The following is a 27,175-nucleotide window of genomic DNA, read 5'->3' as shown; positions in this document are numbered from 1 at the left end:
TCTCTTCCCCAGTGACCTCATCCTTCATTCTGTCCCCCACTCTCTCTATGTTTGATTCCCCTTCTCCTTATTGTTTCCTGCCCTCTCCCTCCACTATTGCTCCCCGGCAGAGGTGGGATGTTTTATGGGTTGTTTGTTAAAGCGTAGAAGCATAACCCGCTGCCCTTTCTCCCCTGTTTCCTCTCCCCTGCATCCCCCGGCCCACTGGGGAGTCGTTGGAGTGCAGCTTTTCCTTCTTTGCCACTCTTCTGTTGTATGATTTAAAAGCAGTGGCCGCATGATGCATGCATGAGTGTGCGCATAGACACACACACACACACACAGACTCCCCAGAGCGCATACAGTAATGGCTCCTTTCTCCTGCCATTTTTCCATTCTTTCACCCCGAAATACGTCAAGAAAGCCTCTTCACACCCAGCCGCAGAAACACTTGCCTAAACTCACATTTAATACAGAATGTGACACACTTTTTTTCCCTCTCTTTTCCACACACACAAATGCACCATGGAGGCGGTGCATTGCTCCGTCTGAACGCTGCATTGGTTTCCCCTCCATTATCCTGCGATTGGACGGTTAATGTTGCAGGAGAAATGAAGGAAGATAGAGGCCCATAGCTTCGACATTTACTTTCCAATTTCGGCGCATACGCACAGATTTTAAAGGAAAGCTCATTAACTCACACATAAACCACTGGCGCACACTACCACACCAGGAAGTGAGTAGAAAATATATTTGTTTTCAGGCCTATTAATATGCATGCGAGAGGAGAGAAGGCAGTATTTCCTGCAGCCTCTCCTAAGACGCAGCCAATTATTGCACAGAAACCTCTCTGTCGTTTATCAGAGCTTCACACCTGCAGTAATCATGCTTGGCTGGATATTATCTTATTATATACAGTATATCATGGGGAGAAAATGCAGACAGTGCTTTACTAGAGTGGGTGGGTGAAATCAGTGCTGTATGAATAGAAATGTTTTTACAATATCAATGTGTTTTTTGTTTTTTTTTAGTCACACCTCGATAACACACTTTTAGTTTGGAATCACTAATTTGCGTCTTTTGATAAGTTGTCTGATTAAATGTGTGGCATTACTTGAAAACAAACTATTTATTTATGTGCTGCAATATGTGCCGCTTTGAGATCAAACTCCAGCCGAGCTAAAGTTGCAGAATCTCATTTGAGAGCTTTCTAATCCCCCAGCAACAGCACTGCATATCAGATTTAATTTAGCATGAACAATAAAGTCAGCATGACAGTTATTAATGATTTTATTCAGAATGTAAAGCTCTCGCCTTTCATCCTCACTAGCCCACAGGAATCTTTTGAATGGACTTTAACCCTCGCCCGCTGTCTCTCTCTTTCCACGATAAGTGCTCTCTCATCACTTTCCCTCGTTATTGTTCTGTCTGACATGATCTAATGAGCCGCTGAAGCAGGGCACGCCACCCACTCTCCAGACTGATAAACGATGCTTAGTTTTGTACAGGGTGTGTTGGCCATTCACATTTTGGTTTGTAAAAGCAGGAAAACTTCCCTCGAATGTGAACATTTACGTGACCTGGTTTGGATCAAACCTTTCCTGTGTTTCAGCATGAAACTATAACTTTAGTCGATGGCACACCTGCGAGCGATGAGATGTTTACATGCCACACTATCCCGGTTTCTATCAGAGACCACATTGTGCTACATGTGCATGTAAATACGTTTCATTTAGAGCTGCATCAAATCACAGAAAAATAGTCTGCCAACTGTTTTGATGAGCGACTAATAGACTAGATATCTATTTATATATATATATATTCTGACATTCTATGAACTAAACTATTAATCTAGACAATGATCGACCAATTCAATAATGAAAATACTCTTTAGTTTCAGTCCTAGTGTCTACTTCCTAAAAGTCAGTTTCACTAAGAGGTACATTTAGCAGCTTTCCATGTTTAGACCTTCTCTCCGAGGAACTTCCTTTTCATCCTCTTCTTGCTTGGCTCCTCCAGACCATCTGGACGTATCACAGTGTGTGTGTGTGTGTGCAGGGATACACAGCCGGCAGAGCAGAGACCTCTATCGGCGAGGGGAGAAAAAATAGAGCACGACAGTCAAGGCGATGAGAGGAGAGGGCAAAGACGCAGAGAAGAGAGCCAGGAGGAGAAACGGAGACGAGGGAGGAGAGACTCTGCGATCCGTTGCCTGGCAACAAAGCATCATTCAGTGTGATGGTGTTGGGGGGGGGGGGGGGGATAACAAGGAAAAGGGGACGTGAAGAGGAATAGATTAAAGGGGGTTTGGTAGATCACAATGAGGAGAAAGGAGGCAAATCATTACGAGTGTCAAAGCAACAAAGCATTCACACTAAGTTCAGATATAAATGTCAGTATCGGCTCCACTTTACCCGCCAAATAACAAACTTCTATAACAAACTGACCAACTGCTGCAGCTAGCATAGCTAAAAATTAATGTTTACTCCTCTGCTGAGTTTTATTTAGGTTGTCTAAGCCATTACATTTCCCAAAGTGTGCAACCATTTCTATAACTTGTGTGTACTTCTAGGGGATACATTCTGTCCTTTCCAATTCTGTAGCAGAGAGAAGTGAGTTAGCGAGAGACGGATAATTGGGACGATAAGTAGAGGGTGGCAGATGCAAAAAAGAAAGAAGAATACGCTGTTGTTTTTTTTTACAGTGAAGTGTTGGAGGAACGCCTTGAGTAATTACTGATTAAGAATTGTGGAGATGTTGGTATTAAATCTACATGTAAAGGCGCCTGAGGACAGAGATACTTGTTGGACTCATGCTGCTGTTGTCACATGAAAGTGATGTGTCCGCCTTGGTTTCCGCTTTTTCGTCCGCGATGATAGTCTGCTCTAATGTATTTACGACATGGTTATTACTGTTCGCCACAAGTCATGGTTTGTCACATGTCTAATTTTAAACATGTCTGTGTCTCTCTGTGTCTCTCTGTCTCCCTCTCAGCTAATTTCTAGCGACGCAGATGGGGCCATACAGAGGGCAGGGCGCTTCAGGGTGGAGAATGGCTCGTCGGATGAGGTCAATACAACATAATACACTTTTCTGCACACATGCATCCCACTGATCCACTCACCATTACATCTTGCTCACACCAACCTCAGTAAATTGACAAATTATCTGAAATCATGGTCATAATAGTTTTGTGGCACAATAGAGTTGCTTTGTATTGTCCTGAAACCCCTAAAAATGGTGACGGTCAGACATGAAGACACATTATTATTATTATTATTATTATTATTATTATTATTATTATTATTATTATTATTATTATTATTATTATTATTATTATTATTATTATTATTATTATTATTATTATTATTATTATTAAAAGATACTTCATTTATTTAAGGAATACTGGGAGTAAGATTGGAAGATCCATATTACTCTCATGTCTGTTTTCTAAATATGAACCTACAGCCAAGAGCTTTGCTGCAGTTAAGTTTAGCTTAGCTTAGCATAAAGACTGGAAGCGGGGGGGGATGGCTAGCCTGTCTCTGTCAACCAGCACCTCTAACGCTCACTCATTATCACATTGTCTTGTTTGTTTAATCTGTTTGTTTCATGGGGCGTTACATGCTGCAACTATTAGTCTTAGGGTGTCAGGAGAACAAAGGAGCTGGTAGGCAGATTAAACCCTTGTAAAGAGACACGCTTGCTGCAAGCTAACACCTGCCTGCTCATATTTATCATACACACACGAGAGTTGAGTTTCTCAACATGCTGAATTATTCCTTGTGCAGCTGCCAGTATGACGAACAATAGTTGCTTTTTGAGGTGTTGGCTTGCTAATGGGATAGGAAAGAAGGACTAGATCTGTTGTGTACAATTGCATTTGTTTTTGACTGACTTTCCTCCCATTATGTAGTTTTAATTTTTAAATACAGGATACTTAAAAAAAAAAAAAAAAAGGGTAAAAAGATATTCAAATAAGCAATCTGAGACATTTGGAGGGGGAAGTCAGTGGTGTGCTCACAATTAATGAACATATGCCACCTGTGATTAGGGGTTGCACAAAGTCACAATTTGAAAAAGTTGGGAGCCACTGGCTTGTTAAATTAGTTGCTTTACTTGCTAAAAATACGTCAACAGACAAAAGGAATAATCAGGTTTTTTTTATACTGTATATAAAAATATGAATATATCGAAAAACGAGACAAACTTGCTTTGGCATAAGAGAGTTAAAGTTCCCATGTATTATGGCTGATTGAAAGACATTAAACTTGTATTTTCTAATGATAAATGCACCAATATTGGTATCTGCCTCACATTAGAAGAAGCTATTCTTGAATAATGCAGGGAAATCATGTTGTCCATCAGCCGTCTTCCTCACCAGATCTCCTAATGTCATTGTCTCTATTTACTCGGGCTTCTGGCGAAACGAGTCCCCTATCCTAATGTGATTCACTCCTTTGCTTTTGTCTCACATCTTGATATGGATTATTTCCATCATGATAAAACAATAATAGCAAAAAGACTGACTGTAGCTCACTGTGTCCATGCTTCGGTCGTGTCTGATTTCCTGACTGTAATCGTTACTGCTGCATTGTGTGCATTGCTGCAACAGTTTTCCACAGGAGAGACTGCTGTGACTCGAGCTGTGACAATGTGGTGTGTTTGTGTAACAAACAGGCTTTGGACTACACACCAGGAACCTGGAGGAGAACCGATGTCCATCTGGAGAATCCAGAGTACCACACCAGATGGTTCTTCAAATACTTTCTGGGAAAAGGTCAGTGCTGCTCTGTTATGTTTTTAAAAAAAAAAACACACACACACACTCAGTCAGACAAATGGAGGGGAGAGAGAAAGACATAGGGTTAGGGTGATGGAGAGCCTATGAGCAAATAAAACATCCTCTGAATTTCTTCCCTGGTTCACAGGACGCTTCTTATCTTATGAAGTCAGCCTTGTCCTCACGCTGCACTGCTCTTCATTCAAGGCCAAGACTTGTTAGCATCCAGCCATATCCCCACTGAGAGTCTCAACCACAGTCTAATCCCAGACACCTCCCAGGGAGGAAGCCCTTAGAGCACACACGGCCTCACCACCACCACCAGACAAAGCTCGCCTCCAACAGATAACACAATTTAGATCGGACTGTTGGCGTCTTAAATGAGCCCGATGCTCTGCAGCAGGCAAGTAGGAGCCATTCCCGAAAGCGCCCTTTGTGATTGTGGAATACATTAGAAGGGGTCACCTACTCCTTCACCTTTTCTGACCCTCATCATCTCGCCATCCTTATCATGCGAGCCTGTTCTCAGGCTTGCATAGAAGGCTGTGGAACAAAAGATCATTGTCCGTTTGTTTCTTTACCTTTTCTTTTTATAATTGTAAAGGAAGGTTGAACAGCAAGAAATGCCTTTCCTCCTCCTGCCAGGGTCTAATCACGATATGGCATGGGCAGTTTAAAATGAGCCATGTCTCCAGAAAGTTGGCTCGACCTGCAGCTGAGCCATCTGTGCCTCACAGCCTGAGCAGAGCTGATTGCATCATACAACACAACACATTATGAACTCAACGCCAATTATTCTACCACTAGCACTTCCTGTCTAATAAAGCATCCAATACAAGGACTTGAATTCTCAATTTCTCAATGATCAGGTGAAGAATAGTCAAACGGTTTGTCCTCGTTTGTCTCCCTGTTGTCTTGCATTAGAGGTATGAAGACAATTCCTGAGTGATTAATGTGCTTTCTTGAGGACAAAGAGAAGGACAGCAATTCAGGCAGAGCTCCTGTGTCTAATTGGGTTTGGAGGTCTGTCCAGCATTGTTTCTCAAGACGTTGCCCTGTCAACCAAAGAAGCAGAGGCATGAATGTGCGACTCTGCTGTGGAGGTCTTTGTCTGTGCCTATGGAGGGGGGATGAATGAAAGGGGTACAGAAAATAATGAAAGAATAGGTAGGAGGGAAGACAAAAAGGCAGAGAAAGACAGGCCAAGATAGCAAAGGGAGTGTGGAATGCCTAAGAGATATAGGTATAATTGTAACTGTATATTATCTCTGTCTCCACCAGTCCACCAGAACTATGTGGGTACAGATGCAGAGAAGAATCCCTTCTACCTGTCAGTCGTCCTCTCAGACCAGAACAACCAGCGGGTTCCTCAGTACAGAGCCGTCCTCTGGAGAAAGACGGTGAGTTCACCATCTGCTCGCCTCACAGCAGTGGGGGAACGAGGACTCAGACCCTTTTACTTATGTAAACGTAGCAAATCTCCATTACAAGATATAGTCCTGCATTCAAAATTCAGCTTAAAGGTTCCCTGTGAGGGTTTTTAAGTTTTTTGTTTTGTTTGCTTATATTCTGCACATGCACAAGGACACACATGCAATAAGGCAGGGGAGACGCGGACTACTAGCCGGTCAACATGGATGTGAACAACACCGGATTAGGAATCTGTTTTGCAACCGTTTAACGAGGAAGGAAATGCATTCATTGCATACACATTTGTTAGACCTCAAGGATAAACGCAATGAATTTTATGAATGTAAACTTAACTTTTGTTTGTTTACAAGACAATGCCACAGGACCTCTTTAAATGCAAGTACAGAAGTATTATCAGCTAAATGTATTTAAAGGGTCAAAACTAAAAGTACCGGTTCTGCAGAAAAATGGCTGCTGTGATTGTTTACATTATTATACTGTTAACCGTGGTGCAACAATGTGTTAGTAGCATTTTACAATTAGGGTCAGGCCCCCTCCAAAAGGTCACAATATAAACCATGGGGGTCGTAAGATTATTAATGGTGTATTAAAAAAAAAGGCCTCGAACAGTTATCTAAATGAAACCATCTGAGAGGTTTATAGGGGCAATCTCTCATAAATATAGTAAAAATTTCAATATTTCCGTGGTGAAGGTATAATGAAGAATAAAATGGAAGTACCTCATACTCTACATATTATACCTAGCTACTTTCTACTACTGCCTCACAGGATCCTCCCCAAATAGAGGGGAAGGAACTGAAACTTTTGAAGAACAGATGAGGCTTAAACATGTACATTGTCTATCGGGTTACACATTACTAGGTGGTACTTTTTCAGTCTATCTAAATATGAAATGACACAAAATGGCATCTTGAGGGAATATGCTACTCCATTGTGTGTGTGAGTGAGTGTGTGTGTGTGAGATGCATGTTCATTATTGTGTGTTTGCCGTGTGGTGACTCAGCTTCACGACCAAGATAGCTTGGATTTAATTTTGGCCTCCAGCCTTATCTGGAACCCGATTAGGGTGGTGCACCTCCGCTGCCTGATCGCATTGATTTGTCTTGTTTCTGTCAGACTCTAACTGGTACAGGATGTTGTTGTTGTTGTTGAGCAGAACAACTTTGTTTGGCTTGAACTGATCTGGTTTGATTCGGTCTTCTGTATTCATTCTACGAATGATTTAAAAAAAACATGTTGTGAATTTAAAAATGAGCAACAGGTTTGAGTAAGTGATTCCTCAGAGAAAAGGCAAATGAGTTTGTAATCCCTGATCTGTGTCGTTCTTGTTCGCTTAGGGCACTCTGAAGATCAGCCTCCCCTACAGCCCGACCAAAACACTATCAGTCAAGTCCATCCTAAGGTGAGAAGTGCAGCCTGCAGCTCAAAGACGGCACAGTTAATCCACTCTTTACAAAACATGTATGAGAATTATTATATATCATGCAGCTTCTGAGACACAAAGACTTGCATACAAATGTGACTGTCAGCAAATCAGGGCCTCCAATTATGGCAATTATACTAACACCATTTTAAACTGTGTTTACTGTTGTGTAGGTGCAAACATGGTTGCCACCAAGCTGTATTTTCAAATGTTGTGAGTGATAGGTAACAGGATATAACAAGATGCATGAAACGGGAGATTGGAGATTATGAATTCAACAGTCTGAGTGGCGTCATCGCTGAAACTGTATCAGGACAAATGACACAGGCAGGATGAGAAATCCCCTGTATCAGGTCTTGCTCATTTTTCTGTTCCGCCCTCTGGGCTATTTGTCTTCCATCAATCCTAAACACACCTGTCTCTCTTTTTTTTCATTACTACTTCCTCCACTGCTTCTTTTCCTCCTTCCCTTACTCCCAGTGCAATGAACATGGACAGGTTTGAGAAAGGCCCCAGGGAGATCCTCAACCCGGAGATTCAGAAGGTGAGATACATTTGCCAGCTCTTGTATGAAATGTAGCACCGGTACATTCATGCCAGGCCTGATCAGCAGCATCTAAACTGTATAATATCCTCAGGCTGGTGTGCTAGTCAGTGTGAATAATATTTGTTCTGTCCTCTTTCCTCAGGATCTGCTGGTGTTGGAGGAACAGGAGGTATGGGATGATACTGCTCTCACCGTACAGTTTAGCTTATTCTTTGATTGTTAATGGTAGAGGTCTCTTTCAAGAGAGTACAGTGTGTATCTGGTACGATATACCAAACAAAAGGGAATAAATCCCTTTTGTTTCAAGATTTGTGTCAAGATTTTTAACCCAGACCTATTTTTGTAGGGTTCTGTCAACTTTAAATTTGGCGTCCTGTTTGCCAAAGACGGACAGCTCACAGATGACGAGATGTTCAGCAACGGTAAATCTCTCTAACTTTTCTCGGTGTTCAAACCTATTTTAAAGGGAAATACGCTCTCTTGCCAAGAGTTAGATGACAAGATTGATGATAATTTCATATCTGTCGGTTCAGGATGAAGCTGGAGGCATTAGCCGCTTAGTTTAGTTTAGCTTAGCATAAAGACTGGAAGCAGTGGTTCTGAAAGTAACGAAATCCACCAACCAGCACCTCTAAAGCTCACCAATTAACATTTTATATCTCATTTGTTTACTGCGCTATGCCAAGAAATAGTCCAGGACATAACTCCAGTAACCTGTCTTTGATATGTTATTTTTGTACAGATTGAATAAACATTACTTCTGGACGGAGATTGGCTAGCTTTTTTTTCCCTTATTTCCAGTCATGCTAAGTTAAGCTAAGTGGCGCTTCATATTTCGTGTACAAATGTGAGAGGGGTTTTGATCTTCTCAGCTAACTCACGGCAAGAAAGCGAATAAGGGTGTTTTCCCAAAATGTCAAACAATCCTTGTATCAAAACAGAATGTACTGCAATCAAAAGTCCCGTGTTTGTTTCAGAGACGGGGAGTGAGAGCTTCGATAAGTTCCTCAATCTGCTGGGGGAGTCCATTACGCTGCAGGGATGGGCAGGTTACCGCGGAGGGCTCGACACCAAGAGTAAGAGAGCTCACATCTCTGCTGAAAGGCATAAAATGATCATGTTAAACTAAAAGGATTTTGAATATGCCAATTATCTTCATATTTTTCTCTCTCTTTTCACCTGCAGATGACACTACAGGAATTAAGTCCATCTACACAGTGTATCAGGGCCATGAGCTCATGTTCCATGTGTCCACCATGTTACCCTACTCTAAAGAGAACAAACAGCAGGTGGGTGTCTGTATGTGTAGCGGTGCATTTTGGTCCTGTTCTATAGTTTGTATCGTTGTCAGTCCACCACTATGGCCCAGAATGGAATATGTAACTTCCTGGATGGATTGGCGTTTGGTGCAGACATTCAGGATCCCCAGAGGATGAATTGTTATAACTTGTTTGCATGCTAGTAAACATGGTAAACATTATACCTGCTAAACATTGCATGTTAGCGACGTCTTTTTGAGCACATTTGCATTCAGTTCAAAGCGCTGTTGTGCCTGTGTACAGCCTCACAGAGCTGCTAGCGTGGCTGTATACTCTTAGTTTAATGTTCATCCAAAAGAGAAAACGACTGTGATTAATGTACACAGTTGCCTCATTTTGGGTCAGACGAGCAACTCGAGAGATTTGTCTCTCTCTGCTGTTGTTTTCTTGTCACCTACTTTTTGCATATTTGACTCTTCTTTCACCTTCATCGCCAACTCTTCCAGAAGATGGGACCCCTCTGGTTGTGCTATACACTGGTGTTAGAGACATTGCAGAAACTTTAAGTGTGCAGCAGTCACAGGTCTTCATCTCTGTCTTTAGCAGAGAAAATACCGAACTTTAACAGTGCATTAATAGGAAGCCAGTCAAATGTGCTCACTATGGGAAGAAAAGGAGGAGAACGGGTGTTATTGCTTTACTGTAGAGCTCTATTCTGTAATGCCAATATTGGTCATTATAAATTATAAGGGCTGCAGTGGTAATTAAGGTACTTTAAAACGCTTAGTGACCGATTGCTGCAATATACATCAAACATCAAACTTCTTTTTGGAGTCGCACCTCAGTTGGCTCTGAACACACAGACATGATACACACATTATTAGATTCAGCATAACTTGCACTTACACGGGATGCCATTTTCTCTGATGTCCGTCGAAAATATATCATAGAAAACAAACGCCCATTCCAACTACCTGAGAATCATCTAGTTTTTAAGTTTTCTTTAGTATCAGAGTAAGTGGGTAATTTGCAAACAGGAGCTTCCTTCTAATAGATCATTCAGCATACTTTTATTGGTGCCAATTTACCAAAATGAAACATTGAATGCTAATTTTGCTCCGTGTCTGCTGGATGTTTAAATAGGCAATTGTGTGACGTTTGTCGTAACAACTTTATACGGTGATTATTTATCAGTGTTGTCTTTACAGTTGGTTGCTCAGCCCCCAAGTGATCATAAAATCAATTAATCCAGGTTTAAATACATTACCAGAGTGCTCAAGTAAAGTTGGCTTTTTTTTCCTCATCTTGTGTCTCTTTTTGGTCTTTCCTCTCTGTCAGGTGGAGAGAAAGAGACACATTGGAAATGACATTGTTACCATAGTATTCCAGGAAGGGGATGACGCATCGTCGTCCTTCAAACCGTCTATGATCCGATCGCACTTCACCCGTATCCTTCACTCGGACATTGATTGTCAGAGAAATGAAGTGGTCATCAGGAACATGTTCAGAAGGGGTTCTGCTATTGAACCGATATCACATCAGCCCATCAGCCCTGCATCACTGAAGATAACGTGGATTGCTATTGTGTCTTCTACATAATCAGTGTTTCCTTTACTTCACCTCCCAGATATTTTTGCATTAGTTAGGTATAATAGCCAGAATGACAGTTACAGGTGAGTGCTTTGATTAATGCTGGGGTTTGTGGTGCTCTAATCCAGACTTTGTAACAACTGCTTTATAATTCTCTACCTAGAAAGTTTTTAATTCTGGCCAATAAGTCCTCTTTATTGTTTCTGTGATTTAAAAAGAGTATTTGACTTTACCGTACTGTGGGATGTGCTCTGCATTATGTGTAGGTTTAAGAGAGATGTTGCATATCTGCTCTTTGTCACAGGTTGAAGATTTTCTCAGAGGAGAGTGTTCCACTGTTTGGACCCCCTCTCCCATCTCCGCCTGTATTTACTGATCACCAAGAATTCAGGGACTTTTTATTAGTCAAATGTAAGAAAACGAAACTGCATTAGGATACGGCCAATAAATACATCGTCCATATTGCCTAACTTGATCTCGCTTCGTCTCTTGCAGTAATCAATGGAGAGAAAGCCACACTGGAGACGCCAACGTTTGCCCAGAAGCGCCAGCGGACCCTTGACATGTTGATCCGCTCGCTCTACCAAGACCTCATGCCTGACCTGCACAAGGTATACCGCTGCACTGCTGACCACCAGTCTAGTGTCTTGTACATTCTTGGACGAACGTACCTTTTTTATGTCTCCGCCTTGTCACTTCAGTCACTGGCAGCAACTGTAGCCACTGCTGAGTTGTGTTCTGCTGTGTTCCACTGCAGCCCTCGGTCTGCCTCTGCATACTGCACCACACCGACTGGATACTACTGCAATGCTGACTTTCTCAGCAGGGCTCTCTCTCCTCACATCACTTTTGTTCCTATTTCCCTTGTCCCCCCCCCCCCCCCCCCCCCTACTTCTCACTGTGTTTCACTGCTGCTGTTCTCACCCCCTGCTAGGGTCAGTCTCTAAGACCCCTTTCTGCTTTCTTTTTCCCCTGTTTGTGTGTGTGTTGGTGTTGGTGTTGGTGTTTAGGTTCCTTTTTCTCCCCAGAACATGTTAAACCGCCGGTCCTTCAGCGACGTGCTGCCTGAGTCTCCAAAGTCAGCACGCAAGAAGGAGGAGGCAAGGCAGGCTGAATTTGTCAGAATAGGGCAGGTAAGGAACTAATACACACACACACACAAACGCAGTAATAACAACCACCCAGTAGCTCTGCAGCACTAAGGCAGAAACACCCACTTGTACACACACATGGAAACCGGGATGGACACCCACACAAAGGTAGACACACATAAAAAGCCGACATGGACAAACACACCTACTGTAAGAGACCTAAAGCCACATGCACATGTAAGCACAGATGTTGATTGGTATCATTGAGCATAATATCAGAGCCTAACATTAAGCTATTCTCTAACTGGTCTGGAATATAGTTTTATACATGTATAAAAAATCTTTTTGAAATTGCTTCAAAGTTTTAAATGAATATCTTTTAACAGAAAAAATCATGTCACTTTTATGGACATGTATAATATTTACATGCCTTTGACATATTGAAAGAGTTATAAGTCGTTTCTGCAATTTCAATGCAAATAAAAAATACAAAGCCAAATCAGTCCGAGATAGAGATGAGAAAAAGTGGGTACCTTTCAAACTAACTAATGACCCTTATAGACATGTATGTACCAGCGCTGGTACATTATTTAATTTTGAGACAAATAAAGAAACGAAGCGATTGTAGCTAAAGCAACAGAGGTCTTTTAAAACGTAGCCTCTTTCATTTCAGGAAGATCTGTGACTCTTTATGCTAGCATGAGGTCATTTAAGAGCTGTAATTCCTGACAGACAGCTGAGTGAACTGGACACCTGCTATCAGGAGGGCCAGGGTTGAAATAATACACTGATAACCAGGTCTCTGAGCCACTGTTCTGTCATTACTGGGCTGATGTAATCATCATTACACCTCTGCCCTGGGTGCTGACGCAACTTCAATTATACAGGAACAAAGTCTGAAAACAAAGAAGAACAGAAAAGCATGCAAAGAACTGTCTGTGGTGCTGAACCTAGATGACCTCTGGCTTTATGGAAGTCATTTGTTTCAGGTCTCTTGGTGAGATATTAGACATTCTTTAGACGTATGTGTGGCCTTTTTAGGTTTCAGTCTACATTAAAGATAAACACTTAGTAGGTGTTTTCCATAGAACACTGTGAGCTTTTTTTTTTAATTGGCTCATTAAGATACACGTTTATGCCACCAAAGACATCCTGTGTCTCATGTTTCCTTTGCTTGTTATCTTCATTTGCAAACCCTGCCTGTGCAAAAGCAGAGACATCGACACGCTGTGCTGTAAAGCATGAAAACAAAGGGATGGAGACGTGTTGAGTCATTGATTATCCAGTTTTGTCGAGACGAGGCGTTTATCCTCAACTAAACTGACTCTCTGTACGGTCCCTCATTGCGTGATGCACGTTATACAAAATGATTTTGTGTTGGTCGTGGATTCCTGATAGGTCAAAATATGTTTGTTTTTTGTGGATGGCGAAGTCCACTGCTCTGCCAAACCATTGTTCTGTTGGCTGGTATTGATTTCATTATCTCCAGATTGCCTGTTTATGCAGATATGTAAATAGAAACGCTCGACTGTGCAGCTTGAAATGGAAATTGTCAATCTGATCAGATGGTTGTTGCTTGAGCATTTATGCAAACTGTATCTTATCTCGAGGAATTGCGCCTTTTATTTAATGTATTATGAAACTTTATCATACTTTACACTGTTGCCAGGCTGCTTGTCCAGATCCTCGCTACCTCTGTGAGCTAGCCTCACAGTTCTCGGTGCCTAAATCTGCACGGAAACGAGGAATAAACCATGGGAGGCTAGTTCAATATTAGTGCAATGTGCATAATTCAGCAAGGTCAGACCACTGCTGTCCTCCCTGTAATGCATTTATATGCACGACTCACATGCAGGGTCCATGATGTGAATCTCTTGTCCAGACATTTAGATATCAAGCACATGTTTTGTTTCAAGAAGTGGCCAGTTACTTTTAAAGAGGTTTAAAGTGCATTCTGCCTAAAGTGACACATGGTGAACACGCCAGTAGAAGTACATTTACTCAATCATTATACTCAAATATAGCTTTGAGGTACTTGTACTTTACTTGAGTATCTTTTTATGTTACTTTATGCTTCTACTCCACTAAATTTCAGTGGAAAATGTTGTACTTTTTACTTCACTATGTTTGTCTTACAGATAAAGATGTTACATTAAAAAGCATATGAGAAGCATATAAAATACATCATAGTACTGAAGATAAAATCTGTTCAGGGCCCAAAGTGGTACAATGATCCAATATTTCATCAAATTTATGAAGCAGAATCCTTTTTTTTTTTTTTTTGTCTTCCTACCTCATTAATCATCTCACGCCCCTTCAGATATATCACATGACCCTTTGGAGGGAGACCAAACCTTAGGTTGCAAACCACAGGACTAAAAATTACAACAATAACAGTTTGAAGTTGTTAAAACTAGCTTCACCTCAACCAGCTACAACAGCTACATTTAAACTGACAGTGCTGGATCAGTATTAACACTCTTAATAATGTCGTATGTTATGAAACTTTAAGTACATTTTGCTGTTCTTTTACATTGTTTTATTAATGTTTGTACGTTAACAAAGGATCTAAGTACTTCGTCCAGCATTGCAAGCCAAAGCATGCAGAATTGGCAGATGTCTCTGTTGTGTCATATCTGATTTGACATTTTGTCTTTAGGCTCTGAAGCTGAAGACCATTGTGAGAGGAGACGCCCCAACTAGCCTTGTTACCACCGGCCTGTGCAGAAAAGAGGTGAGAACACGTCTTTGAGGCATTTCACTGCACTGCAATCGCTTCATCGCGACAAGTCGATTAATCTCTTACTGAGTCAAAAAATCCTTAAACAATTGAAAAAAAGTCTGATTCCTTGTTTAAAATATTTACAAAACAATTTCCTGGCAAAGCAAGTGGATATTAATTCCAATATGTGTGTCTACTTGTATGTTTGTGTGTGTATCTACATGTATGTTGCAGCCATGGGAGTCCCAGTCGTTCAGCAGCACGTTCCCCTATGAGATCGTGTGTGCCGACTCCTGGGGTCAGTCTCTGCTGGCTGCCACCGACGCGGCCGGGGTCATGCTGCTAGATGGTGAGCTCATCCCTGATCGATATCTCCCCATGTCCTCTCAAATACAGCCACCCATCCATATCCATTCAATACTGCACTCAGCAGAATGCCAAGGCTGACAGCTAACATGATGATGATAATGATGTTGTCCTCTTTCAGGCCCTGATCCAGCTTTGTCCAACGCTGGTGAGTGTTTTTTTTTTTTTTTATATATATATATTTCAACCTCATGACGTATTTGTCCGATTTTGACCGTCTATTTATTATGATGTATGCGTTGTGTTTGCAGAGACGCAGGCTGTGCCCCCAGTCCAGGTGTTTGACAAAACCATGGTGGTGAAGCAGGTGCACGTTCTCGAGCCTCAGGACCTGCTTATCACCAGGGCTGACAAAGGTGGGCTGAGACCACAAAACATCCTCCCTGCAGCACTTCAGAGACTGCATCCCCCTGGAACCATTCTTTGTCATCCCCTCATTCGTTCCTCACTTCAACAGTATTTACTCATCTTCTTTCTTATTATTCCCATCCCTCTGTCTTATATCATCTCTGTCATCTCTCGCTGTGAAGTTGAGTACATACTTACCATTTCCACCTCCGCTGGCCCAGTGAACACATTGATCTCTGGCTGTGATCTAAGGGAGCTGACCTATAGAGAACCAATCCCTGTTGTGTGTGTGTGTGTGTGTGTGTGTGTGTGTGTGTGTGTGTGTGTTCATGTTTGTCCTGCAGGACTGGATTGACTCAGAGAGGAGAGGGCTATAGACGGACATGCAGAGAGACACAAATCACTAATTAAACATACAGAACTACAAGCATAAAAAAAACACAAAGTATATACAAGAAGTCGCTTTATATTAATAAACAGCTGTAGGATTCTTCTCGTGTTTGCCTCGAGCAGAAGAGCATGTAATTAATTACCCGGCAGATGATTAGCTAACCCTAATATTGACAAACAGGGTTGACTCGGTTTTGATGGCGATTATGTGATGTGTGTGTGTGTGTGTGGGCTTTGATTAAGCTTCAGAGAGAGCACAAGCCTGAAGAAGCCTTCTAGTAATCCTCCTGCAGCACAACGCCATTGTCTGGCCGTGGGAGGATGCTAAAAAAGGGCTCTGCAAATTAAGAGTAACCTTCATGCAAAACAGAAGTGGCCTTTGTTTGGTTTCCAGGGAAGGACGCTCGGCTCTATGTGCACAGACTCAGCACGCTCAAGAGAGGCCTGGAGGAGAAGCAGCTCGTCAGAAGCAAGTGTGACAGCCGGGAAAATAAACTGGAGAAAACCAAAGGTACAACGAGAGGAACGAAAGAATAAGCGTAGTGTTGCACACGCTGCAAATTAATCTCTACAACAAACAAGAAAAATAGACTGTAATCTCGAAAAATGTACTTTGATTCAGCTGTTTTAAACAGTCAGGCGGCCATATGTACATTCAAACATTTAGTTTTTTTGCTTGCTGCAATTATTTCTCCTGCTCATTCCGGCCATTGAAGAGATTGCCTCCTAATGCACTTAGACATGTCAGCCTAAAGCAGCATATCGTGACCTTTCTGAACGTCCTTTTGGCAGTGCAAACGCACAACCTTTAACCCGCTGCTAGTGTCATGCCAGCTGTCTGTGGTGGATGCATTGATCTGTGGGATGCTGCCAGGGAACACCACCCACAGCACAGCACATGTCCAATGTACTGTCTGTCTGTCTCTCTATCTCTGCCCCCATTCTACTCCTCCTCCTCCTCTTTGTCCCAGGCTGTCATTTGTACTCTATCAACACTCACCACGGCTCAGAGCTGAGGATTGTGGCTGCCATCAGGAACAAACTTCTCCTCATCACCAGGAAACATCCGCGGTTCGAAGGCTTGAGCGCCGTCGCCCCTTCAGCGGACTCACCGGTGGAGGAGTTTCAGTACATACGGGTACAACAAACTCGACATGAGTGAATACAAATATGACTGGGATAATAGAATATGAACTTACTTTTAAATCGATTCTGTTTGTCTTTTAAGTGTCTTAAATGCCCCAATTTACATCATACTTATCAAAGTCAAAATTATATTACATCAAGTCTGAGCACACAGACATGATACTAATGATAGCTGTTAAGATTCAGTGTGACTTACACTTTCTGAGGATATCATCATCGCCAATGTCAAATACACTGAATAAATCTGCATATAGATCTGAAAAAAGACATGAAAAACATCCTTTTAATCCCAAACTTATCTCGCAGTGATGTATGTCTGCATATTCATGCCTACATTGCAGAAAGGAAGTACTAACAGCTAGTTTGGTATACTTTTTAATGGTGCCAATTTGCCAAAATGTCAACAAAATTTAAAAAATGGGGATCAAGTTGTAGCCCAAAACATAGAGCTTTTATATCTACTTAAATAGTAAGACAAAGAAAAATAATAGTATTGTAAAAAAGATTGAAAAGACAGCATTATTACCTTTTTTTCATGTTGTACTATATATATATATATATATATATATATATATATATATATATACTGTATGTGTGTGTGTGAGCACTGAGGTTATTGTGTACCATCCACCCATTAGGAGATCTGTCTGTGTGACCCGCCGGTGGTGATGGCGCTGGTGGACGGGCCGACGGGGGAAAATGACAACATGATCTGTGTGGCCTATAGGCATCAGTTTGACCTGATCAATGAGAGCACCGGCGATGCCTACCGGCTACATCACGTCGACGCCAACAGGGTGAGGCGCACGTGCACGTACATACACGCATGCAAACCTTTTAATGGTTTTCTGATCTGAGACCAGAACAATCAGGGGCTTTATTTACCTGCTGAAGAACCGGCTGCCTGGGTGAATCAACACGTTGTCATTCACAGCCGCCAGCTGGGGAAGGACCCAGTACGCTGGAGGATGAACAGCTGTTATAATAAAACATCCTTTTCTGCTTTAACAATTTCTCCTTTGAAAGAGTGAACTAAATAAGGAACAAACTGTTGAAGAAGTGTATCTTTTATATTGTCTTGAGGGTATGTGACCTGGCATTATTTCTCAAAAACCTGACCTGACCTTTGGATCTCGTTGAAACGATTCCCCTAAACTGACTCGTCTCTGCCTGCAGGTCAATTTTGTAGCAGCCATTGATGTGTATGAAGACGGGGAGGCGGGTCTGCTGCTGTGTTACAACTGTGAGTCTTCCTTGAACTCTGGATATGTCAGATGTTATTTGATGCAGGTCTCTGTTGTCAAAGCTGAGCCTTGATGTCTGCTCTCAGCCAATGCACCTTTCCGGAATAAAAAGCAAAGCACAGACTGATCCAGAATATTAAGAAAACGCAGCCACCTACTTTAGCTGTTTTATGTCTGGATAATATGACAAATCGCTCTCTAGTTTACAGTTACGCTTTCAAAGTTTCAATAAAACACAAGACAAAAGCAGAACAATTTAAATCATTGAATTAGAACGTTGAACCTGTTTCCTGTGTGTCCTTACAGACATTTGCTACTATAAGAAAGTTTGTCCATTTAACGGCTCCACACCGATGATCCAGTCCAATACCTCTGATTTCCACTTCAGCTGGAACCAGATGCCCAATGCTATTGGTAGGTTACCGCTGGCCTGGCCGGAGCTTGCTGTTGCCATGGAAACACCATGTGTAGCCGCAAGCATCCCATTGGCCAACGTGTGTGTGTGTGTGTGTGTGTTCGTGCGTGTTTTTTATTAATGCAGAAGGTGATGAAAAGCAAATACAATTGGTATTGAACCTGTAACCCGACCCAGTTGATAACAACATGCTGCTGCCCTCCTTTCACAAAGACACACTCACACACACACACACACACACACACACACACACACACACACACACACACACTCACACTCACACAGAGACACACACACAGAGACACACTCACACTCACACAGAGACACACTCAGTCTAATAATTGCTTGATCATGTCCAAGCTCTTTTAACGCTCCTCTTCCTGTCAAGTTGCACCTGTCAGACGGTTTGTTCAAGGGGTTTAAGAGATTCTTCTTTTACTTGTCGACCCTGGCTTCCCACGCGGCGGCACAGTTCGCTCTCACCTTGTTGTACAAACGGAGAACGGGCGAAGCGTCCGGAGCCCCTACGAGAGATGCTCAGCCTGAGTGTTGTGTGCGTGTGTGTGTGTGTGTCTCTCATTGTTCTGCGTAATGATTTGCGTTTCAGAATGCCCTTCCTGATGAAACTATCAATTGTCTCGTATTGTGTCCCCTTTTGATCATTTGCCAATGGTTTTAACATGTGCTCATGGTGTCTTTGCAGTCTGTGCATTTCCTTACATCCTGGCCTTCACAACGGACTCCATTGAGATCCGGCTGGTCGTTAACGGAAACCTTGTGTACACAGCAGTGGTCCCAGAGCTACAGTTGGCTGCCTCCCGGGTCAGTATGATTGAGAGAATATCAATATCATGTCCCCGTCCTGCTTTTGTGCACTGCAACTTTGTAAATGATATATTTCATTCATACTTCATTGTTTTTATGCGTGTAAGTAGAAAACTACATGTGTACCTACAACACACTGGGTTTCACTTTAGCGGGAGTCCTTTTAGAGTATGAGTGCTAGAAGGCCTCACTCTGCGTTGTAGAAGTAGCTGTCTCAGCTTTCTCGTTTCAATCCATCTTTATTACCCTGGTGGGAAATATGACTGGCAATCTGCATGGTTACAAATCAATAATACACTCATTATTCATACACATAGATAATTCTAAAAAGACCACAGTGCACGAACAGTTATTCCTTCTTTTTTTTCCATGTTTCACCTTTTATCCTTTCTGTCCCTTTTTCCTCATATTTCCCAACATTACATGTTCGTCATGCCTCTGAATTGACCTCATTTCCTCTCTGTGTCACCCACAGTCGGACATATATTTTGTTTCTTCGGCCCCGGTGAGCTCAGCTTCCAACTGCAGTTCGAGAGACACCAGTTCCCAGAGTTCCCCGCAGACGCCCACCGGCTATGAGATGCCCGTGTTCCCTTCGCCGCTCGGCGATGGTAAGTAAGCCCCCCCGCTCAGCGAAAGCACCAGAGGATGTTGATAGTAGTAGCTTCGGTTTTTAAATTTCAGCTTTGCCTGCAGCTCTGTTTGACTTTGGATGCTGCCATGTTAGCCTAGAGACCCATTTGCATAAACCTGTCTCAGCAGAATGGTTAACTGAAGCTGCAGCCTTTCTCCTCCCAGAGTAGTTTCTTTCTCACAGTCGAATCATGTGTAGTTTTCTAGGCCAAGACATTCAGTTGCTTTCCCCTCGTTACTACGTCATCCTTTCTCAAGGTACGATACTGACATCGTTTAGTTTCATGACAAACGTGAAAATGTCCATGGCACTACTCAGAGTGACACTGAGAAAAAGTCTCCTTTCCATAGCTTCTTTTTTTACTCACATATACAACCCTGCTGGTAGTTTTAAATACGTTATAGATACTACATATTCAGCTATATAAGCAACACTCAATGTTCTAAAAGAAACATCCAGTGAGAAACCTTTTGGCAGAAAAGTTTGTGTTCGTAAATTTGAGCAAGAAGCTGAATGAGAAAACTGTTTTTCAGGGCTTTTAAACATAAGAAACGCTAATTCATCTCAGTGAAGAATTCACTGCGTTTGTTTTATTGTCAATGTTTTATTTGTTGTTGCGAGTCTGGATCTTTTTTGAAAACTTGAGCCAACCCAGTGGTGTGTTCAAGGACATTCTGACATCCAAGGGTTTAATGCTGATGAGTAGGATAATGTGAAATTTGTTTTGCGCATTTAAAGAATAGGACTGGCTTCATTCTGTATTTTTTTAAATGTCAGAAATCACTTTAAAAGACCAAAACCGATAATGTAATAATCTGTCTCTCAGTATTTATACCTTCTATAATAACATATATCAGGCTTTGATCTTACTGGCAATTTTTGGTCTCTTCATGAGATCTTTTACATTATTCTTTAAAGTATTGCCAACTCTGAGTTTGGAGCTTCCATGAACACACCCATTTTCAAAACAGTGATCCATATAAACTAACTTTAATGCAATGATAACACAACATTGACAAACATCAAGGCAACACAGTGTACTGTGATCGGATCTCTTGCAAACTGATTTGCATAAAATAGTTAAATAAAAGGAGATCGGTGGTTGAAATGGTTGAAACGTACGTAAGGAATTCCATCTATATGAATGATATGGAAAATAGCTGGCACCTATGTAGATGTAATTAGTTAAAAATAGATCCTTTCAATTCCTATCAGACGTAAATTATGAAAAGAAAAACGGACTAATCATCCACACATACCTCCCACCCTCACCACCATTCAAGGCACACGATAAGTGTCCTCAGAGGCGGAGAATGCTTTCAAGGATGATGGAGGATCAATACGAGCCCCTACCTTGCACCCTGCATCCCACTATTCTCTCCTCCATCTTTCATTGTGTGTTTGACCATTCGGAGTCTCCCCGACCCTCACAGTGGACCTCCTCCAGATTGATACAACTGTCTGAAAAATGGAGCATATTTGGGATGCACAGGTTTGTCGTTCGAGCACAACAGACTGATGGATGATGGCAATGTCAACTTCTCGATGTTCATTAGACTTTCTAGCTGTTAAAAGGGACACAAAGTCGTCCTGTAATTCTGACGGCTGCGGGGAAGGACAAGGCCTGAGGAGAACAATTATTGAAATGTTCTGCTTGCGTGCACCATCAAAGCGGGGAGTGGGTATTTACAGGTCCCATTAAGGCTAACAGGGAGGAGGGTTTGACTGTCGCTGCTGCAATTAGCCGAGGACGGGCTTTATGCTTTTAGGCCGGTTCGGGTAATCATTTCTCTCAAATGGATTCTCATTTTTCTTTCCTGTTTTAGCTGGTTATTCATATGATTCTGCATCACTGGGAGTCGTACACCTAACAGAGAACCTGCTGTGTGTTTGTGTGCGTGTGTATGTTTCTGTGTGTTTAGTTTGTGTAACCCTCTTCTTCATCCCTGGTTCAGATTCTATACGGATCCCCTATGGTACCAAGCTTTCCCTGTACATGTCTAAGGATGCCGAAGGTACTGCAGGATTCTCCCACAACTCGTCCTCCGTTCATGAAAATTAATGCTCATAATGCTGCCCCACTAACATGCACATGCTCCCAGAGTGTACCACCCTGTCTGCTCCAAGGCGGCATGTTGACTTGAACGCTGGTTGAATGTTAAGTGAACATTATGTCTTCCCCATCCCCCCTTCTGTCTTAACTAATAAAAAAGCATTAGTGAGAGAGGGGGGAAAGGTGATGGAGTGCAAAGTAAAAAAGTGAAGCAGAGGAGATAACGTCGATCAAAGGGGGGGGGGGGGGGGGGGTAAAATTACAGGGGGAAGAGAGGAGGAGGTGCAGAAAAGGTATGCATGAGTGCAAGAGGGAAGGGAGGGGTGGTGTATAAGCATGAGGTTGGGAGAGAAGGAGGGAGAAAAGGGAACGAGGGAAGGAGAAGACACGTCTGCCGCAGCATGATTTACAGATTGCACTGTCGCCATGGAGACTTTTGTCAGCCCTCTCTTCGATCCAAAGTGCTATAGTCCAAATAGCAGTGCCACAATCGAGGGGGGGGGGGGGGGGGGGGGGGGGGGGATTCAGATGGGGAAGAGAGGTAGAAGGGGTGCTGACAAAAATCCCATCCTCTAACTGCCTGTGCGCCTGCCGTATCTGCTCCTTGGGGAGGGTTTCATCTGATGTAATCGCACCAGTAATGTGAACAAGATGCTGTTACTGATGTGGCTGCCAGCCGCCAGCTCCCTCCGCTGGCTTAAAGACGCGCCAACGACCTGCAGCAAAAACATCTCTCTGCTGTGGAGAATTTGACTTCAATTAGTGCTGTAAACACCCCCCTATATTTATATTGAACTATTCGCCAGTGTGATGCGGTGTGACACTTCCCCTGGTCCAGAAACGCATGTGGAATATATTGATCTCTGTGATTATATATTCTAAAATAACTGCATGCTTACCCTCCACGTTTTGGTTTATTGCCATTCTTTGCTGCTACAAGAGAAAACGATCTGTAACACAGTGTACCTGTCAGACATCAGCAGTGGCCCTATATTTTTCTCCGCGGCTCTTTACTCACCTCTCACCCATTGACATTTCAGATGAGACCTCTTTGTGCGGCGTAGCCTCCGCATTGATTCACTCGCATCCATGTTACTTACTATCAGCCTGCCTCGATGGAGAAGAGCTGCTGAACCGCACTACTGCTCCCCGATGGCACAGTTGGGCACTGCAGGATGACACACTGCATGATTGTGCCATTTGAAAACCTCCAAACATCCATTTGATGCGTCCCAAGCAGACTTTTAAGCGTTTATAGTCGCTGCTGAATAATAGATGGTCTGCTATAAATGATTGCAACTATCACATTAGCTCTCTGTAGTAAGGATGATTCATTTTAAGATCACATGCTGTTTCAGGAAATAGGACTATTAATCACTTTAGAGTGTCTTCGTTTGAAAATGGAGGTTTGGTTCTGTTGTAGCAGCTCGTCAACCTCGAGACCCGAAGTCACAAAAGGTCATTTTGCATATTTTTAGATTGATTTCTTATATTCTAGGCAGCCGTTGTTTACCATTCATTTTCATGTGCTATAAAAATTGACTCTCAGAGGCTTGATACTTGCTTGAGGTTAGTTATCCATTGCAATAAACACTTATTATTTGATGCTGTTGCAATCAGTGTCTGTTTTGAAAACACTCTCTAATGATGCCTTCAATGACTCTTTTTAACTACATAAAATCACCAGTTCACGTCATACTTTCAACTACATCTACAGTATGTTTGCTTGCTATTTCTGTTGTGAGCTTAATGTTCCATCGATACAGCACATGAGAGCAATGGTGAATGTTAGAGGGTCCTTGAATGCACCACCAAGAGTGCTTCAAAGGAATAGTCGGGACATTTTCGGCCGTTCTCGCCGAGGATTACATGAGATGGTTGATGCCACTCTCATGTCTGTCTGGTAAATATGAAGATATTTCATATGCCTCTCATGTATGAGCATTAGCTACATTAGAGTCACGGAAGTAAGCAACTGTTTCTGTGATAAAGAAATACCCAGTGCATGGACAGAAGTCAGACCATGACATGAGAGTGGTATCTTCTCCTCTAATTTTGTGCAAGAAACCAAATAAACGTATTTTCCCAAAACCTTTTCACTTCTTCCAAGTGCATTATCGTGCAACAGTAATGTAATTTTGGCAAAAAATGTAATGCATTAACAATGACACTGTTCAGTGGCTGCGTGGAAAGTCGAAAAAGGACATGGTATGCTTTAGAAAGAACTACATTTCCGTAGCTAATGAGTTAACACATGCAAAAATCGTGCTTCAGGCCAGATTCATGCATTTCTCATTAACTGCCACATGTTTCTCACCCATTATATGTGTCTCTTTTCTTGCTCTTTTTATCTCACGTGGCTCCTTCCTTCTTTCTGACTTTTATCTATTGCTCTTTCCTTTTTCCATCATTCTCTTCCTCCTGGGTTTCTTCCTCCCCAGGTGAATCAGCATGTAAGCACATGTTCAAGATCCCCCTGTGTAACTTGGTGGGCCGCAGCATCGAAAGGCCCCTCAAGTCCCCTCTGGTCAACAAGGTGCTGACGACGCTGGCCCCGCCCATGTTGCCCCCAACTACCCTCACCTCCGCCACGCACTCGCTGTCCCTGTCCCGCATGGAGATCAAAGAGATAGCCAGCCGCACACGCAAGGAGCTGCTTGGTAAAAACTAAATAAACACTAAATAACAAATGTATTTTATGTTGGTCCTACAACTGCAAGGGGATAATTCTTGTTTACAGATTAAACAACCAAGAAATACTGTTAGTTATTGAGTTTTAGAGGTGCTAGTAGGCAAGCTGTTTTCTCCAGACTTTATGCTAAGCTAAGCTGCTAGCTGTAGACTTATACTTAAGTGAGAGTGGTATCGATCTTCTCATGTAACCGTTGTCCAGAAAGCAAATAAGCGTATTTCCCAAACACAGAACTACCCCTTTAACTCCCATTTTTTTACATTTTATTTTCATACAAAGGCTTGACAGAGGAACCCAGCGGAAAGTCGGACAGTGGAACAGTGAAACAGAGGAAGATGAGCAAGAAGAACACAGAGGAAGACCCCAAAGCACGAGCACTGACGTCAACAAACAGCGACAGGTATCGGATTCATCAGCAGCAACATCGCACATTTAAACACTTGCATAATGTGACGCGAGCTCGAGTCATATGTTTCTAATCACAGGTTAGCCTCAGAGTCCGCTGAGACAGACCTGGACGTCCAGCTGCAATGTTCGCCCAGTTCGGAGGCCGAGCCGGAGAAGGTGGTGGCGGTGCTGCGAGAGGAGAGCCCGCCTCTCGCCAGCGCGTTTGCCCTGTCCACATCCTTCGAAGAAGATGTCCTGGACCTAAAGTGAAGACAATCCCACCGTGCACTTCTCTGCCCACCCACTCCTGTACTGTCACCATTATTTTATTGTTTTAGTTGGTTTTGTTTTTAAATTTCTTGTTTGTTGAATTCTTTTTTCTTTTCTTTTGTTGTTGTTGTTGTTGTTTATATCCCTGTATCTTGGGTCTCCATCCCCCCCCCCATTCATCGAACAAGATGAGTGCAGTGGGAGTTAGAAGATTTGTCTGTGTGCGTTTTTGTTTTTCGCAAGCCTACCCTCAGCCACTGTGTGTTGGGTGTTTGTGTTGCCCCGCAGAAAATAACCCAAAGAGGCGGTGAGGTTATGTAAGATGCCGTGGTTTATTCAGAGCTCTGCAACAGCCTTGAGATCATGTTACCAAACCACAAACTGAATGTAAATCTGCGCACCGAGGCACGACAAAAATCTCTGCGTTCACAATGCCCTCTGAAGTTGCTAGCGCTTAATATGTGTTGTGTATATTATGTGATTATTTCCGATCCACTTTCCAACGTTGTATGATATGCATATGTGTGTGTGTACATCTGTTTATACATGAAAATGCATACACAGTGACAGGCATGTATGCCTGTGATGCATATTTATAGATATATTATAAAAATCCATTTTATTCCCATATTTAGTGACGGTATGATGTTTTATGCTCTCTGCATATCTTACTCCTTATTATTCTCCTTATTCACAGTATACAGGTAGACAGGGCTGGAGGCAAAGTCTCCCACAAGTGCCATTTCCCAGCATCCTCCACTGAACTACACCTCTAACAGCCACCATAGTCTGGTGTCTGACAGTAGCAGCCATGATTGTAGTCCTCATTAGATTACTATATGGCGTCCCACAACTCCATTCAGTTTGGATAAATTCACTTATCGGAGGCCCTCTCTCATAAGAATGAGACATACTTAAAACTGCATGACCTGACTTTGCTACATGTCTTGTGACTTCGGCTCCAAAAAGAAATTGCTTCTATGGAAACCATAACATCTGCGACATCATACCAAACATAGCCTGATAAAGCCAACCACAACCTGAGACGACAGAAGTGTGGATGTTTTACTAGACCGGCATGTGTGCCGGGCCGAGGTACGATGGCACAGCAAAGGGCAAAACTTCAAGTAACACATGAAAACTAAAGTTAAAACGCAGCATATTGCCGTAAACTGAAAAGATAAAAGCAACTCTTTTTTTTTTAAACTTATAAAGCTAAAACTGTCTGGACTAACTACACTAAAATAACATTAAGTATGAAGTGTTTTAATTTGTCTTTTTTTTTTTGTACGTCTAAAGTGCAGAAAGGTAATGAATTTGGAAGTGATCCAAATATTGAAACAATGTAGAAATAAATAAAAAATGATATTGATTATATTGCACAGTAACCCATTTCAGCTGCACGCAGAAAACATTCTGAATTTAGATCGTTGTGTTCATCGTATTCTTCCTCGTTTTTGGCACGACTACTTCGATACAGTTCAACTTGTAGTATTGCTTGTAGTATTCGTATCTTTCATACGTTCCAAAATATCACGAGTTTTTCAGGAATCTTTCCCAAATTCAAATGAAGGGATGCA

General features: G+C 42.3%; 1 protein-coding gene across 1 annotated transcript in view; it reads left to right on the top strand.

Annotated features, from left to right (window-relative positions):
• garnl3 (GTPase activating Rap/RanGAP domain like 3) overlaps nt 1-25,894 on the top strand; it is a gene marked incomplete at its 5' end in the record, with an annotated part of 54,808 nt that extends 28,914 nt beyond the window's left edge. The window contains 28 exons of the mRNA XM_079178439.1: nt 2,974-3,048; nt 4,660-4,759; nt 6,044-6,162; nt 7,531-7,595; nt 8,097-8,160; nt 8,306-8,332; nt 8,510-8,585; nt 9,141-9,239; nt 9,349-9,452; nt 10,761-10,869; nt 11,050-11,095; nt 11,317-11,423; nt 11,508-11,623; nt 12,041-12,145; nt 14,763-14,837; nt 15,060-15,174; nt 15,443-15,547; nt 16,324-16,440; nt 16,901-17,067; nt 17,714-17,872; nt 18,252-18,318; nt 18,626-18,733; nt 19,438-19,556; nt 20,035-20,170; nt 22,149-22,208; nt 24,604-24,906; nt 25,218-25,338; nt 25,424-25,894. Of these exons, the coding sequence (XP_079034565.1) occupies nt 2,974-3,048; nt 4,660-4,759; nt 6,044-6,162; nt 7,531-7,595; nt 8,097-8,160; nt 8,306-8,332; nt 8,510-8,585; nt 9,141-9,239; nt 9,349-9,452; nt 10,761-10,869; nt 11,050-11,095; nt 11,317-11,423; nt 11,508-11,623; nt 12,041-12,145; nt 14,763-14,837; nt 15,060-15,174; nt 15,443-15,547; nt 16,324-16,440; nt 16,901-17,067; nt 17,714-17,872; nt 18,252-18,318; nt 18,626-18,733; nt 19,438-19,556; nt 20,035-20,170; nt 22,149-22,208; nt 24,604-24,906; nt 25,218-25,338; nt 25,424-25,595 (3,036 nt within the window). The 3' untranslated portion in view covers nt 25,596-25,894. The remainder of the gene's footprint in view (nt 1-2,973; nt 3,049-4,659; nt 4,760-6,043; nt 6,163-7,530; nt 7,596-8,096; nt 8,161-8,305; nt 8,333-8,509; nt 8,586-9,140; nt 9,240-9,348; nt 9,453-10,760; nt 10,870-11,049; nt 11,096-11,316; nt 11,424-11,507; nt 11,624-12,040; nt 12,146-14,762; nt 14,838-15,059; nt 15,175-15,442; nt 15,548-16,323; nt 16,441-16,900; nt 17,068-17,713; nt 17,873-18,251; nt 18,319-18,625; nt 18,734-19,437; nt 19,557-20,034; nt 20,171-22,148; nt 22,209-24,603; nt 24,907-25,217; nt 25,339-25,423) is intronic.
• Between the last annotated feature and the right edge of the window lie 1,281 nt (nt 25,895-27,175).

This window comes from Pholis gunnellus, assembly GCF_910591455.1.
Source record: "Pholis gunnellus genome assembly, chromosome: 18".
Taxonomy (NCBI): Eukaryota; Metazoa; Chordata; class Actinopteri; order Perciformes; family Pholidae; genus Pholis; species Pholis gunnellus.
This window is presented reverse-complemented; position numbering and strand designations above follow the sequence as displayed.